This window comes from Tamandua tetradactyla, chromosome 11 (genome assembly GCF_023851605.1).
Source record: "Tamandua tetradactyla isolate mTamTet1 chromosome 11, mTamTet1.pri, whole genome shotgun sequence".
NCBI lineage: Eukaryota > Metazoa > Chordata > Mammalia > Pilosa > Myrmecophagidae > Tamandua > Tamandua tetradactyla.
In genome coordinates this window covers 32,015,259-32,031,602 of record NC_135337.1, presented here as the reverse complement: position 1 = coordinate 32,031,602, position 16,344 = coordinate 32,015,259, and the positions used below count along the sequence as shown (strand labels likewise).

The 16,344-nt window shown below is 37.9% G+C and overlaps 2 protein-coding genes and 1 pseudogene across 6 annotated transcripts in view; 2 read left to right on the top strand and 1 right to left on the bottom strand.

The window, feature by feature from the left end:
* GLMN (glomulin, FKBP associated protein) overlaps positions 1–9,890 on the bottom strand; it is a 37,170-nt gene extending 27,280 nt beyond the window's left edge. Inside the window, exons 1-3 of the mRNA XM_077120279.1 lie at positions 9,686–9,890; positions 8,448–8,513; positions 7,893–8,018 (exon numbers count right to left, since the gene is read on the bottom strand). Of these exons, the coding sequence (XP_076976394.1) occupies positions 7,893–8,018; positions 8,448–8,486 (165 nt within the window). The 5' untranslated portion in view covers positions 8,487–8,513; positions 9,686–9,890. The remainder of the gene's footprint in view (positions 1–7,892; positions 8,019–8,447; positions 8,514–9,685) is intronic.
* LOC143650033 (ubiquitin carboxyl-terminal hydrolase 44 pseudogene) lies at positions 546–2,869 on the top strand (annotated as a pseudogene).
* Positions 9,891–10,161: 271 nt separating the features above from the next.
* RPAP2 (RNA polymerase II associated protein 2) overlaps positions 10,162–16,344 on the top strand; it is a 206,149-nt gene continuing 199,966 nt past the window's right edge. For 2 of the 5 annotated variants that reach the window (XM_077120273.1, XM_077120274.1), the window contains exons 1-2: positions 10,285–10,351; positions 11,044–11,089. Coding sequence is in view for 2 of the 5 variants with exons in the window: in XM_077120271.1 (XP_076976386.1) it covers positions 10,279–10,351; positions 11,044–11,089; positions 12,272–12,328 (176 nt within the window). In the remaining 3 variants the exon portion in view is untranslated. Of the gene's footprint in view, positions 10,352–11,043; positions 11,090–12,271; positions 12,329–16,344 lie in introns of all 5 variants that reach the window. The other 3 variants (XM_077120271.1, XM_077120272.1, XM_077120275.1) reach the window with 3 other exon arrangements.

Here is a 16,344-nt window from a genome sequence, read left to right as displayed (position 1 = left end):
ATATTAATGACAAGCCCAATGTCCAAGAAACTGTGGAAAAGCTAGAATTTGTATATAATTCTAAAGTCCAAGTCCAAGCTTTTTCCACTGTACCAGTGCTTCCCCATTAGTGGCAATGCTTCCCACTCCCAGGGAAATCTGACACTGTTGGAGACATTTTTGATTGTCATGACTAGATGGAAGGGGGATGAATGTACTACTGGTTTCTGGCAGGCAGAAGCCAGGAATGCTGCTAAACACCCTACAGTGCACAGGACATTGTCCACAATAGAGAATTATCCTATCCATAATATCAATAGTGCTAAGGTTGAAAAAGCCTGCACTACAGTGCTTGGGACAAACTACTATTCATATATATGTGTATATATATATATGGCTAGGATTGCACACAAAGCAGAGTAATAGTAAATCTTGATCAAAATAGTGTCACCTGGGAGCCCCCGGGGCGGGGAGGCACCTGGCGGCGTTTTCCCGCCGCGCAGGGGGGTCCAGAGGAACGGAGAGGGGCTGTGGACAGACCCAGAGGAGCAAGCAAGGGGCGCGCGGAGGCGGCGGCAGCGGGTCCGACGCGTTTAGAATTGGCGCCTCTGGGAAGTTTCGTTTCCAGATGCTTCAAGTGTTGTCAACAGAGACTTGTTTGGATTATGTGTTTCTCAGCTAGGCCAAATAAATGCTAACAATGGATAAATGCAAACACGTTGGGCAGTTGCGGCTTGCTCAAGACCATTCCATCCTCAACCCTCAGAAATGGCATTGTGTGGACTGCAATACCACTGAATCAATTTGGGCTTGCCTTAGCTGTTTCCATATTGCCTGTGGAAGGTATATTGAAGAGCATGCACTCAGGCACTTTCAAGATAGCAGTCATCCTGTTGCATTGGAGGTGAATGAGATGTATGTTTTTTGTTACCTTTGTGATGATTATGTTCTTAATGATAATGCAACTGGAGACCTGAAATTACTACGAAGTACATTAAGTGCAATCAAAAGTCAAAATTATCACTGTACCACTCGTAGTGGAAGGATTTTACGGTCTATGGATACAAGTGATGATTCTTATTTCTTACTTGATGGTACCCAATCTCTGCTTCAAAATGAGGATCAAATGTATACTGCTCTTTGGCACAGGAGAAGAATACTTATGGGTAGAATATTTCGAACTTGGTTTGCGCAGTCACCCATTGGAAGAAAAAGGCAAGAAAAACAGTTTCAGGAAAAAACAGCCAAAAGAGAAGTGAAGAAAAGACGGCAAGAATTAGAGCATCAAGTTAAAGCAGAATTGGGAAGTATGCCTCTAAGAAAGAGCTTACGTTTGCAAGGTCTAGCTCATTCCATAACAGAAATAGTTCCTGTTCAAGTGCCACCACAAACTCCAGAATCACCAGAAAAAGGTAAAGTAGTATCTACCTCAGAAGATGTAAGATTTAAAAAAGTCAGTCACTCTTCAATTAAACGAAGGTCAATAGTAACTCCCGGTGTAACAGGATTGAGAAATTTGGGAAATACTTGCTATATGAATTCTGTTCTTCAAGTATTGAGTCATTTACTTATTTTTCGACAGTGTTTTTTAAAGCTTGATCTGCACCAATGGCTGGCTGTGACTGCTGGTGATAAGACAAGATCTTATAAGCATTCACCAATCACAGATGCAGTAATAATTCAAATGAATGAATACCAAGAAAAAGACATAGGTTCTGTTCACTCCAGATATCTAAGTTTATCATCAGGACTAAGTGGTGGAGCATCAAAGAGTAGAAAGATGGAACTTATTCAGCCAAGGGAGCCAAGTTCACAATACATTTCTCTTTGTCATGAATTGCATACTTTGTTCCAAGTCATGTGGTCTGGAAAGTGGGCCTTGGTCTCACCATTTGCTATGCTACACTCAGTGTGGAGATTAATCCCTGCTTTTCGTGGTTATGCCCAACAAGATGCTCAGGAATTTCTTTGTGAACTTTTGGATAAAATACAACATGAACTAGAGACAACTGGTACAAGGTTACCAGCTCTTATCCCTACTTCTCAGAGGAAACTTATCAAACAGGTTCTAAATGTTGTGAATAATATTTTTCACGGACAACTTCTTAGTCAGGTTACATGTCTTGCATGTGACAATAAATCAAATACCACAGAACCTTTCTGGGACCTGTCACTGGAATTTCCAGAAAGATACCAAAGCAGTGGAAAAGAGATTCCTTCCCAGCCTTGTCTGGTTACTGAAATGTTGGCCAAATTCACAGAAACTGAAGCTTTAGAAGGAAAAATCTACGTATGTGACCAGTGTAACTCAAAGCGTAGAAGGTTTTCCTCAAAACCAGTTGTACTCACAGAGGCCCAGAAACAACTTATGATATGCCACCTACCTCAGGTTCTCAGACTACACCTCAAATGATTCAGATGGTCAGGATGTAATCACCGAGAGAAGATTGGTGTTCATGTTGGCTTTGAGGAAATCTTAAATATGGAACCCTATTGCTGCAGGGAGTCCCTGAAATCTCTCAGACCAGAATGCTTTATCTATGACTTATCTGCTGTAGTAATGCACCATGGGAAAGGATTTGGCTCAGGACACTACACTGCCTACTGCTATAATTCGGAAGGAGGGTTCTGGGTACACTGCAATGATTCCAAACTAAGCATGTGCACTATGGATGAAGTACGCAAGGCCCAAGCTTATATCTTGTTTTATACCCAGCGAGTTACTGAGAATGGACATTCTAAACTCTTGCCTCCAGAGCTCCTGCCTGGTACCCAACATCCCAATGAAGAAGCTGATACATCTTCTAATGAAATCTTGAGCTGATCCAAAGACATTGGGGCTTTCTTCTTGTGATTTGTATATATAATTTTTAAAAGGGCTGACTTACAATTTTGAGCTTCACTGTTTTTATTTTTTTACCTCTGAATCAATGCACACTATGTTAATATATTTTGTATCTAGCTACAACAGAACTTTTAACAGAGACAAAGTATAAATGCATGTCTATCAACAGCAGGTAACTAAACTTTTTACAAAATACTTGGAAGTTTTAAACGTTTAGTGTTTACCTCAGACTGATGTTACCTCTTTTTTAATTTAATGTCTTATTTGGCCCAGATCATGATTTTGTGCATCCTTCTATGAAAGAAGTTCAAATTGCATCATTTTATATACATTTATTATTTATCTTTTGTAGCTATTTTCTATACAAATCCTTATTAGACATGAAAATTAGACAATTCACTAACACGGTCTTATAAAAAAAAAAGCATTTCAGACCATTTTGTATAATGAAGCTACCTTTGCCCCTTGAAGGGAGTTAAACCACTACATTCAAAGTGAAATATCAAGGAATCACCTAAATGTGAAATACTTATCAATCACACTCAGTATTCCTGAAGCTTATATTTTAGAGCCCAGAATAGACATTACTTTGGTTAATGGAACTTAATTTTTTTAATGCATTAAGTTTTAATAATTGTTCTTTATTTAGCATAGTCAAACTATATCCAAATGAAAATGGCAGCTTTATAAATAGTATATTTAAGTGAACTTTGGTACTATGGACACAAAAAATGATGGCTGGGACTTACAATAAGCAAATAGGTTTTCTAATAGAAAAGTCGTACCAAAAACTTTAATTTAGCAAACAGTATATTATGTCATATGTACACAGTTTTTAAATCGGGTATGAATTCACTTTATACATTTGATAAGATTGTATCTCTTTAAGAAGATCTGAGATTTTTAGTTCAAAGGAATAAAAATAAGTCTTTAAGAGAAAATTGCATAGGGCAAAGAGAAATTGTGCAAAATTGGCACTGGGCAATATATCTAGCATCTCATTTTTCTAAACAACTAAAATATGAATTACTTACTCTTGCTAGGATTATGTCAACACTAGGAGGGGTGAACCTCTTAGGATATCCAAACAGTAGGCCTCAACATTTTAAGACATGATTTAAACTTGCATTTTATCAAGAATATAGTATGAGACATTCTGCTCTTCCCTAATAATCCTACCAGATCTCTTTATAGTTGTACTGCTGCCAAGTCTTATTCAGAAAGGGTAGAGTCCCACTAACGTCTGTAGATCAGCTCTGTAAGATCTTAGTTCAGTGTCAACCATGGGATGATCATTTATTTATTCCTTTTTAAGTTGGTTTGTTCACAGATTGAAATCTCAGCAAAAGAAAATATCCTGTACAATGTTAATAGTGTTTACCAGTAGTGATCATCTATAAACTTGAAAAGGACCTCTTGGTAAATTTTTCTTTAAATCATCTAAGACAGCTGATACTGAAGTGCAATGAGAATTTATCACTGAACAGACAAATCATTTGTGCCAAAAATACAGTTTTGAGTATAAAATGGCTAGGGCTTAAAACTGTTCATTTACTAAACACCTATGCAAGTTGTTACCTCAACTGTTACATAATTGTACCTCATTAAAGATTTATGTGGACAAGAAAAAAAAAAATAGTGTCACCTGACAAGAACACTAAGCTACAGTCAGTTTTAAATGTGGTCTTGTTGATAGGTGAACCTCTGCATTTAGCAGACCAAACATTACAAGGGTGATGCTCAAGCTATTAAAACTAAGCCATACTATGCTAAAATCTATGGCACTGGCAATTTAAAAGCAGGGTAAAAATAAGATACTCAGGCATGCAAGGCCCGAAAAATAATTTGGTTACACTTCCCTTCTCCTTCTGCCTCACTGATGCAGTGCTGATCCTGGTCTCCTCTCCATTTACTGCTGTTTTTTTCATTCTAATAATTTTAGTTTAGTTTAATTTTTATTGCTGTGACAGCAAGGGCACGATCTCAGTCACCTCGGTGCTGAGGACAAGGGTTGGCAGGTGTTCCTCCTTACATTTCTGCTTCTTTTTTTTTTTTTTTTTAGTTTCCATGGGTGTTTAAAGATTCAGGTACACAAATAATATGCAGAGCAACAAGGTATGCACAAACACAATAAAATGAGTCACCTGGGTTTTTCTTATATTTCACAAAAGCAAGCTCATTTGATTTACTATGTACAATAAAGACAGCATCATTAAATTATCTTTTTTGTAAGTCCTTAGAGAGTAAAGTTTCTTAAAGGTGATACATGGACTGCCTATTTGATATTTGTTAATTTAAATCATGTTCAGGATCATATACCCAAAAACACGTTATGATTCACAACATTTTCTGTAGAGCTTATTCTACAAATGGAGATACCTTTTGTAATCTAGATTCTGAATGTCCCCTCTACTAATAAATTTCTTTAAAATATTTTTAATTGGCACATCTTTACACACATAGTCTACACATGATATACAATCAATGGCTAGCAATATCATCACATAATTGTGTAGTCATCACTATATCATTTTTTTAGAACATTTGCATCACTCAAAAAAAAGAAAAAAGAAGAAACTCCTACATTCCAGACCCCTTACCCCTCCCTCTCATTGACCAGTAGTATTTCCATCTACACATTTTACCCCTTATCGCCCCTATTATCTACTGATAAATTCAGAGGAATTTATTTCTCATAACCTGCTTACCAAAATTAATCATTTCTGCTTCTTTATTAGAAAATACTTATCAAAATAAAATACAAGAATAGGCTAGCTTTTTCTTAATTGTGATTTTTTTGTTTGTTTGTTTTTGTTTTCTATAAACTTCAAAGCATATTGCAACAATTAGTTGCAGAAAGGATTTCAGAGTTTGGTATGGGATACAATTCCACAATTTTAGGTTTTTACTTCTAGCTGCTCAAAGATACTGGAGACTAAAAGAAATATCGATATAACGATTTAGCAGTCACACTCATTAGTTAAGCCCTACCTTCTCTGTATAACTCCACCATAACCTTTGATCCTTCTCAGGGGTATTTGGTATGCCCATTCTAGCTTTTTCATGCAGTAAGGAACTATCAATATGGGATAGGGGGACAGGACTAGCTGATGTTCTGGAGAGGCTGGCCCCTCTGCATTTTAGAACTTATCTGGTCCAGGGACCCATGTGGACAGGTTTCTAGAAAGTTACCCTAGTGCATGGAACCTTTGTAGAATCTTATATAACACCCTAGGTGTTCTTTAGGATTGGCAGTAATGGTTTTGGTTGGGGGTTGGCATGCAATATTGGGAAGCAATGTCTAACTGAAGCTTGTGTAAGAGTGACCTCTAGAGTAGCCTCTCAACTCGAGTGACCTCTTGAGTAGCCTCTAGAGTAGCCACTGATACTTTATTTGTTACACTTCTTTTCCCCCTTTTGGTCAGGATGGCATTCTACTTATTCTTTAAACAAGAAATTCCTCAAGATGAGTTCCTGGGCCTCTTCTCTTGTGTCCCTTTTCTCTGAACTCAGGCAAATTCTTTTTGTTCCTTAATACTTCAATTACTTAATTTCTAAAAACCATTCACATATCTACATCTTAATCTCCTATTTCCCTGAGTTTCAAACCTTACTTTTAAATTACCTGCTGCATCGTAAACTCAGCATTTCCATAAGTAAACTCACTTGTCTTGCTCCTTCAGGAAACAGCTCTATTCTGCCCAGGATATCATGTATTAACCTCTCAGAGACTAGAAACCCAGTCATCTTTGACGCTTCACTCTGTCTCTCACTGCTACAATCAATCAGTCCCTTCTTTTTTACTCTAAATCATCTGTGGAAGAACTACATGATGTTAACTAGAGGCAAAGGAGAGTGTTAAAAAGTTCTCTGGTAGCAGGCTGCACAGGTCTGAATCTTGGATGTGCCATATAAAAGCTGTTACCACTGGGCATGCCATTTAACCTTTGTGATTCTGTATCCTTATCTATAAATTAAATTTAATAGAAGTATCTACCCTACTGGATTCTAGAGAGGCTAAATGAATTAATAGATGTAAAGTGCTTAAATCATCTGGTATATTGAAAATACTCAATAGATATTAGTTGCTATTATGTTTATTATTATTAGCCAACAGCTAGGTGCTCTCAAAGGTTATCCTCTGAGAATACAATTCAGAAAATCAAAAAGGGTTACAAAAAATGAAATTTACTTTATTTTGGGCTACAGAGTTACCATAAACATATATCAAAAACAAATGTATTAAATAAAATGTCTAATTTTTCTAACAACTGACTAAGAGATTCTATAACAACATGTAATTTAGAGTTTTAAGAATCCCCCAAATCCAATCAAGGTGCTCTGGATATAATCACAGGCCAGTATGACTAGATTGTGATATTAACCAAGAAAACTTCTATATAAATACACCCCACTATAAATTAAGAAAGGGTATGTTATTAGAAAGAAGACAGATGTCCTTGTACCCATAAGAAGTGAAGTACAAAGATACAAAGTTTGGCAGTGTGTCTCCAACATGGTCTCCCAAGAAAAAGTTGTCCCTGATCCACAAATAAGATACATTTTCACTGTGGAGAATGATTGCTGGATGATACTCACCAGTGATGTCATTCACTCTCCTCTTGGTCTAATTTTATGAACACAAAATATTGTTTTGCTAATAATTTGGTTTTCCCTACACATCTGTGCAGACTGCCAAAAAAAAAATGAATATGCAGCTGGACTGATATTTATATTTCCCAACGTAAATTAATAATGCAAATGCCCTCTCTGATCTCCTCATCCAGAAGTAATCCCCGCTACTTCCCAAAGCCCTTATCTTTTACTTCTACTGTAGTACTTATTTCTTCTGCCTCCTTATTGTTAGCTGTTTACATGTTTCTCTCTTCCACCAGACTGCAAGCTTCTGAAAATATGACTACATTTTTTGTTTTCCATGGTGTACCGTAACTTTGTTCCTAACTGATACTTAAATGTTTGATGAATAAATGAACAGACAAATAATAGCATCATGTGAATATTCTATTCCCAGTAAAGACTGAGAAGTACATGCAAAGACTGCTCTTACCTTATTCTTTTCATTTTGAATAATTTCTAATAGTTGGTCAGTATGTCCTTCATCTATACACCTTTGGCCTGCTAACTGAAACAGGCTAAAATCTTCTTCTTTAAAATTTTGCTCTTCTAGGATTTGCTGGGCAAAACCAAAACACAAAAAGGACAAACAAAAAATTAAAATTCAATATAATAACCATTTGACTTATTTTTTCTCTCTGAAAAAAAGGAAATCTATTTTAATTCTAGATAAGTTGCACAAAAGTACATATATAAAAAATAGGATCACCATAATAAATACTTCAATGATCTTGAAATCCACCATACCAAAGAAATCTATGAAAAGACCAGTATTAAAATTTATAAAGGTTATTTAGACAAAGATGCCACCAAAATAATCTAATCTGCCCTCCTGTCCTCATGCTATTTATTCACAGGTCAAAAAAAGCAAGGATTAAAGAAGATAAACAAGTTGAGTGACCTCAAATGTAATTACAACTAATCTGTGCCCTTCGTGTAGCTTAAAAAGGTACTTATTTTTACAAAAAGAAATGAAAAAATTACTTACACATCTTTTTATTATGGATTGAAGCTCTTCCACAGCCATTCTTGGTTATTTTTCCTTGTTTTGATGCTGAAATGTACCAATATAAAATACACTAAATTATCACTGATGTTACATTTCAGTACTCATTAACTATGTTTTACTATTCTGAATCGTTTCATTTTAAAATGGAAATTTTAAAAGCTGAAAATGTTATTATTCAAAGTGTGTTAGACTAAGAAAACAAAAATCTATTTATATAAAAAGCTACCTTTAAGTTTCAGTTAGACATTGCTACCTATCATAACTTGCCAAACCCATTCCAGCCAATCATTAAGAACATCTAGGACGATATATAAGATTCTACAAGGGTTCCATGCACTAGTGTAACTTTCCAGAAACCTACAACCTCCAGATGGGTCCCTGGGCCACATAAGACCTGAACCCTAGAGGGCTCAGCCTCTCCAGAGTATCAGCTAGTTCCATCTCCCTACCCCATATTATTGACAGTCCCTTCAAGGTAACATGAAAAAGTTAGAAAGGCCATAGCCCAAATAGGCCTAAAGAGTGGGACAGAAAAATCAGCGATGGTGAAGTCACACAGAGAAGGGAGGATTTAAAAAACTAATATGACTGCTGAATCATTATATCAATACTTCTTTTCATCTCCAGTATCTTAGAGCAGCTAGAAGTAAAAACCTAAAATTGTGGAATTGTAACCCATACCAAATTCTGAAATCTGTTCTACAACTAATTGCTGTGCTGTGCTTTGAAATTTATTGCTTTCTTTGTATAAGTGGTATTTTTCACAAAACAGAATTAAAAAGTCTGTTGTGGTGATAAAAAGCCTCTTATATTCTGGAGCAGCTAGAAGGAAAAATCTGAGAGGATGGTATAGTAGCTAATGACAAACTATGGGATCTGTCCTGTAAACTTGTTGAAGAGTGCTTTGAAAACTATTGCTTTTTTCTTTCTTTGCTTTGTATATACATTATACAATAAAAAAAATTTAAAAAGAAAAACAAAAAAAACCTCCCGTTGCATCTTTTCAGTATTCCAGGACCATCTTAAAGATGAGAAACAAAAACAAAACAACCCTTTAGAGTACTTCCACTGGGCAAGACAAGTAGCAACTATAGCAAGGGTTTTAATAAGACAAATTATTTCTTCACTGAAAATCTTCCAAAAAGTGGAAAACTAACAGTCATTTTTTCCTTTTCTAATGTCCCATTTGTCAAAAATACTGGTGCAACACAACTCACTGAGAAGATTGGAATGCTCCCATCCCAAGTGTGGCTGGGGCATTTCTCTTTAGGACTGCAGTCCCCCAAATTCAGTAATTAAAATCTCTTCATCGCACGGAGACAGAGCAACCGGCGGCCTTCGAGAAAACACTGCTCCGGTCCCGCAGGCCATCTTTTCTCCCGGATGGCAGGCCTGGCCCAAGCCCTGCAATAGGGTGGTCGCCGGGTCCTCACCGTGCCGCGCTCGAGCGCGGATAAAAGCTCAGACTGAGTGCGGAGGCATCCAGGGGAAGCCATTTCTCCCTACCACTATCCGCTGCGGGGTTCGGGCCCCACCGCTTCACGAAGCCTGGCTTGTCCACGGCGCAGGGTCCTGCCTCACAGCCCACCCACTGTCCCCGGCAGCCGGGGACTTCCCGGCGCCTATACTTACCAGTCGGCCCTCTAGCCGTCCGAGCGCCCTCCTTCACCTCCTCCCGCCGCGTAGGCCGCTCGCCGGTCCCGCCCCGGCCGGCTCCGTCTCCCCGCCCCCTCCGGCGCTACGCGAAGGGAGGCGGAGCCTGGCGGAGAGACGCCAGCGCCGGTCTCCGATTTTCAGACGACGTATCCCAATGGCTGACGGGGCCTCGCCGCTACCAGCTGGCCGCAGGGCCCGAGCTTCCGGCACTTCTCGAAAGGCCGCAGGTAAGAACGAAAACCGCTTCCCATGTTTGGACCTTGAGAACAGGGCCCTGACAGTTTCCGACCGACGCGCACGGGGCTTCCCGAACCCAGGGGAGAGGGTCTGCGGGACCGAGAGACGGACAGCTTCCCTTGTTCCTGAGTGTTCCAAGATTTTTCCTACAGGCACACACCAGTGTTCCGGGATTTTTTCCCCTCGTGGGCTTTGGCCCCAGCTGTAGAGGTGCTGGGAGCCTAGCGCTGGCGCTCGCCGGGCTGTGTGCAGCTGGCTTCGGCCCCCAGACCTATCTTCCTGGCAGACGTGCTGCAACTTTCCTACTCGGGTTCCCTGAATTGTGGGAACGTCCCCTCTTCCCCCAGGGAGCGAGCATTTAGAGGATGGAGAGAGAGTTCTCCAGAACTCAGATTTTCAAGAGTGCTTAACTAAGCAACTCTGATACAGTGAAAATTCAATCCCTAAAAAGATAGTTTTAACTAAGAAAAATTAGGGAATAAATTAAGTTTAAAAAAGAACAAAAAAAATTTGGACTACATTCCCATATCTTACAAACAAGATTGGAAATGAAATGTGTAGAAAAATAGGAAAGATAGTCTGGTGTGTTTGAGTTCTGTAAGTACGAGTCTGACCTGTACTTAGTGTGTTTGTGCATACTTGGCCCACTATGTTTGTTTTTTTTTTTTTTTTTTAAATACAGGATCTAAACTGACAAGTGCTTTGAAACAAGAAGATGCTTCTAAAAGGTATGAGAACTACTTGGGCAACTACATTCACTTATCTATATATCTCATATTAATTGACATTTTTTAAAACAGTGAGTGCTCCCATAGAGAAAATTGTTATGAGGAAAGATGCCAGCCTGGGAAACACTGTAAATTCCCACATTCATTATTATATCCCTCTACTCCAGGCTTCAAGAAAACCAAATCTGAAACTTTTACGTTGATGACTGAGATATCAGTGTATGTAGAAAGATGTCTATGAAACATCTTAACCAGGTACTCCTTTTATTGGTACACCAGGGAGTCACTGTCCAAATTTCTCTCCTTATTATTCCAAGAAGCCTTTTCTGTTCTTTTTTTACATCAAGTCTGGATTTTTGTAACAAAGTTGTCATGTACTGTGTCTTGGCTTCTCCTCAAAAACACAAGGGATTATCACCTGTAATAAAAGGTTTCTAGAATAGTAGTAGTCTATGATGATGATGATAAAAATATATATCTATCATTTCTTTCTTTGAGAAGACTCACTAAGTTGTATTGTCTTTTAGGCTTCATTTATTCATTTATTTAAGCATTCATTCATGTTAGGCGCTGCTGTTATGATGTTGAATAAACAGTTCCTAGCTAGTGGAAGAGAGTGATACCAATTAAATGATCACAGATAAATAGATAATTACAAATTGTGTTAAGTGCTATCAAAAGAAAAGACTATGATGTTAGAATGAATGAAGAATGAAAGTCCATTTTAGCCAAAGGTTGGTGGGGAGAGTGGCTGTAGGTTTTTTGAGAAAAAGTTTCTCTGAGGGCGTGATAAGCTGAGATAAAGTTAAACAAAGAAAACACAAGTGAGGAGAGACTTCTAGGCTGAGGTGACAGTATTTCTGAAACCCTGAGATGAGAAAGTGCTTGACCAGTTAAAAAAAAGAGGCAAGATAGCTGGGGTAGTCTGAGCAGAGAAGGAAAGGGGCTAGGAAAAGGGGAGAGAGGCAGGATCCTGTTCATATAGTATCTGGAAGCCATGGTAAGAAATTATATTATTGTTCTAAATGCAAATGAGAAAACTGTGTAACAGAGTGATGTGATTCAAGTTTTTGTGTTTAAAATTTTATTGTGGTAGCATAAATTTTATCTTTAAGAAATGTAAGATTTGCAATTTTAGCTACTTTAAGTGTTCAATTCAATGACATTAATTACATTTTCCAGATTATGCTACAGCACCACTATCTTTTACCAGAATTTTTCATCACCCAAAACAAGAAGGTCTGTACCCATTAAGCAATAATTTCCCCATTCTTACTTGGTGCTCTAGTTTGCTAGCTGCTAGAATGCAACACACCAGAGATGGATTGGCTTTTAATAAAAGGGGATTTATTTCGTTAGTTCTTCAGAGGAAAGGCAGCTAACTTTCATTTGAGGTTCTTTCTTACATGGGACGGCTCAGAATGATCTCTGCTGGCCTTCTCTCCAGGCCTCTGGGTACCAACAACTTTCCCCGGGGTGATTCCTTTCTGCATCTCCAAAGGCCTGGACTGAGCCGCAGTTGCTGAGATGAGGTGTGCTGAGCTGCTTGGGCTGTGCTACGTTGAGCTTTCTCATTTAAGCACCAACCAATTAAGTCAAACATCATTCATTGCAGCAGGCATGCCTAGCCGACTGCAGATGTAATCAGCAACACGTACCATTGGCTCATGGTCACAGCAACAGAGCTAGGTGCCTTCACCTGGCCAAGTTGACAACTGAATCTAACTACCACACTTGGTAAACCACTATTCTGCTTTCTGTCTCTGAAATCATACAATAATTGTCCTTTTGTTTCTGGCTTATTTCACTTGGTATAATATTTTCAAGGTTTGTCCATGTGGTAGCATACATTAGAACTTCATTCTTTTTTATGACTATAATATTTCATTGTATGTATATACCACATTTGGTTTATCCCTTCAGCTGTTGGTGTAAACTTTGGTTGCCTTCATCTTTGGTGGTTGTGAAAAATGGTGTAATAAACATTGGTATACTGATATCTGTTTGAGTTCTTGCCTTCAGTTATTTGGGTATACACTATACCTAGAAGTGAAATTGTGGGACATATGATAATATATTTTCTGAGAAACTGGCAAACTGTTTTCCACAATAACTGCACCATTTTACAATCCCATTAACAGTGAAAGAGTGTTTCTGTTTCTCCTTGTCCTCTCAAATGCTTATTTTTGTTTTTGTTTTTTGACACTGGCTATTCTAGTGAGTATGAAATGGTATAGCATTGTGGTTCTGGTTTGCATTTACCTAGTGGCTAATGATACTGAGCATCTTTTTGTATGCTTATGGCCATTTATTTATTTTCTCTGAAAAAGTGTCTATTCAGGTTCTTTGCCCACTTTTTGAGTTGCTTATCTTTTTTGTTGTCGAGTTGTAAGAATTCTTTCTATTCTGAAAATTGAACAGATATGTGGTTTCCAATATTTTCTCCCATTCTGTAAATATTCTTTTTTATCCTCACAATAAAGTACTTTGATAAGCAAAAGTTTCTAATTTTGATGAGGCCCCATTTATCTATTTTTTTTTTCCTTTTGTTGCTTATGCTTTTAGTGTAAACTCTAAGAAACCGTTTCTTAATACAAAGTCCTGAAACTGTTTTCCTCTAGGAATTTTATAGGTTTGGTTTTTATATTTAAGTTCTTGATGCATTTTGAGTTCATTTTGTATATGGTGTGAGGTAGGGTATGAGTAGGGTGCTTTTCTCAGCACCATTTGTTGAAGAATTTGTCATTGAAAGAACTTGCTACCCTTGTCATAAATCATTTGGCCATAAATATGAGGGTTGATTTCTGAACTCTGTTTGATTCCAGTGGTTTATATTGTCTGTCCTTGTGCCAGCACCATACTGCTGTGATTGCTGTGGTTTTGTAATAAGATTGAAGATCAGGAAATATGAGTTCTCCAACTTCATTCTTCTTGTTCAGCATGATTTTGGTTATTTGGGGCCCCTTACTCTTCCATATAAATTTGATAATCGGCTTTTCCATTTCTACAAAAAAGATTACTGGGATTGTGTTTGAATCTGTAAATTGGTTTAGGTAGTGTTGACATCTTAACAATTTGTAGTTTTCCCATCCATGAACACTAATATCCTTCTATTTATTTAGGTCTTCATTGATTTATTTTGACAATGTCTTATAGTTTCTGAGCCTAAGTTCTTGGTAAGATTTTTTTTCCTATTTGATACATTTTTTTAAACTTTTTTTATTGTATAGTATAACATTTATACAAAGCAAAGAAATAAAAAGCAATAGTTTTCAAAGCACTCTTCAAAAACTGGTTACAGAATAGATCCCAGAGTTTGCATTGGCCTACCATATGATCCTCTCATATTTTTCCTTCTAGCTGCTCCAGAATATGAGGCTAGAATGCTTAAATACTTTTTTATCATCACAACCGACTTTTTTATTCTTCTTTATTTTGTGAACAATAACATATATACAGAAAAGCTGTAGATTTCAAAGCACAGCATCACAATTAGTTGTAGAACATATTTCATACTTTGATGTGTTACAATTTCACGGTTTTTGGTTTTTCCTTCTAGCTGCTCTAAAATACTGGAGACTAAAAGAGATATCAGTTTAATGATTCAGCATTCATATTCATTTGTTCAGTCCTATCTTCTATGTATAATTCCACCATCACCTTTGATCTTTCCATACCTCTCATTGGAGTTGTTTGGACTATGGCACTACATTTTTGATATTGGAAGGGTCTGTCACTAATATGGGGTAGGAAGATGGAACTATCTGATGTTCTGGAAAGGCTGGGCTAGGTTTCAGGACTTACCTGGACCAGGGATCCATCTGGAGGTTGTAGGTTTCTGGAAAGTTACTCTAGTGCATGGAGCCCTTGTGGAATCTTATAAATTGCCCTAGGTGTTCATTAGGATTGGATGGAATAGTCCTGGTTGGGAGTTGGCAGGTTATGATAGGTAGCAAGGTCTAACTGAAGCTTGTGTATGTAAGAACAACCTCCAGAGTAGTCTCTTGGCTCTATTTGAACTCTCTCTGATATATTATTAATTACACTTCTTTTCCCCCATTTGGTCAGGATGGAATTGTTGATCCCATGGTGCCAGATCTCGACTCATACCTGAGAGTCCTCTTCCATGTCATCAGGGAGACTTTCAGCCCTGAATGTCATGTCCCACGTAGTGGGGAGGGCAACGATTTCACTTGCAGAGTTGGGCTTAGAGAGACTGAGGCTGCATCTGAGCAATAACAGAGGTCCTCCAGAAATAACTGCTTAGGCATGCCTATAGGTAGTCTAAACTTCTGTACTACCTACATAAGTTTCACAAGAGTAAGCCTCATGATCAAGGGCATGGCCTATTGATTTGGGTATCCCTAACGTTTGGCACAGTATCAGGGGATTCCCTGATGTTAAGGTTTAATAGTTCCATAGTCTTTCTCCCCTCCCTCAGGAGACTTTGCCAATACTTTTTGATTATCTGGTTAATATACTCTATAATATTGTAATGTTTCCAGGCATTACAATAATTTATACAGAATTAAAGGACCTCTTTCTCATCCTGTGCTCTCTGTGTTTCAGTTGTTCAAATGAGCTATATAGGTATGTTGAGTTAGATTATGTGCTATAGAAAATTTCAGTTCCAGATCTCATAAACCTTTCTTCCATTGGTCTCAAAGAGTATATGTGGTTCTAAAATATAGTCACTGTCTTCCTTACCCCTATGTTCTGAATTACTTTAACCCCATCCTGTTCGGCTTCGTTCTTATCTCTAAATATCAGGTTATATATATAAAACAGCCTCTCAAAATCCAGAAATAATAATCACCCCTTTAGACTTAATGTCTGCTCTAAAAGCTTATAATCTAGGCCCCTGTTTTCTTATAAGCATTTCTTAAAGGTGACCATACCATTGTTGTTTTTTTGTTTTCAGACTTATTTTGTCTCACCAAATGTCCCACATTTTCATTCACATTGTTGCATTCCTCACGACAATGTTCCTTTTTGTAGCAGCACAGCCTTCGTTCCTAAGTGTACATCATCGTTCGCCATTCTACTTTTCCGTTAATGCATCCTTCAGCCACCTGCATTCATCGGGCATCATGTACAGGGCCCAAAGTCCATCAACATTCTCAATTTTAGATAATTTCACTGTTTTCAAGAGGCGGAAAACCAATAAACACACCCTCACCAAATAGGAGATCTAAACCTCCTCTTAACTCTTGTTCCTCATCCCATTATTTACCTATACTGTTGCTGTGGTAGTG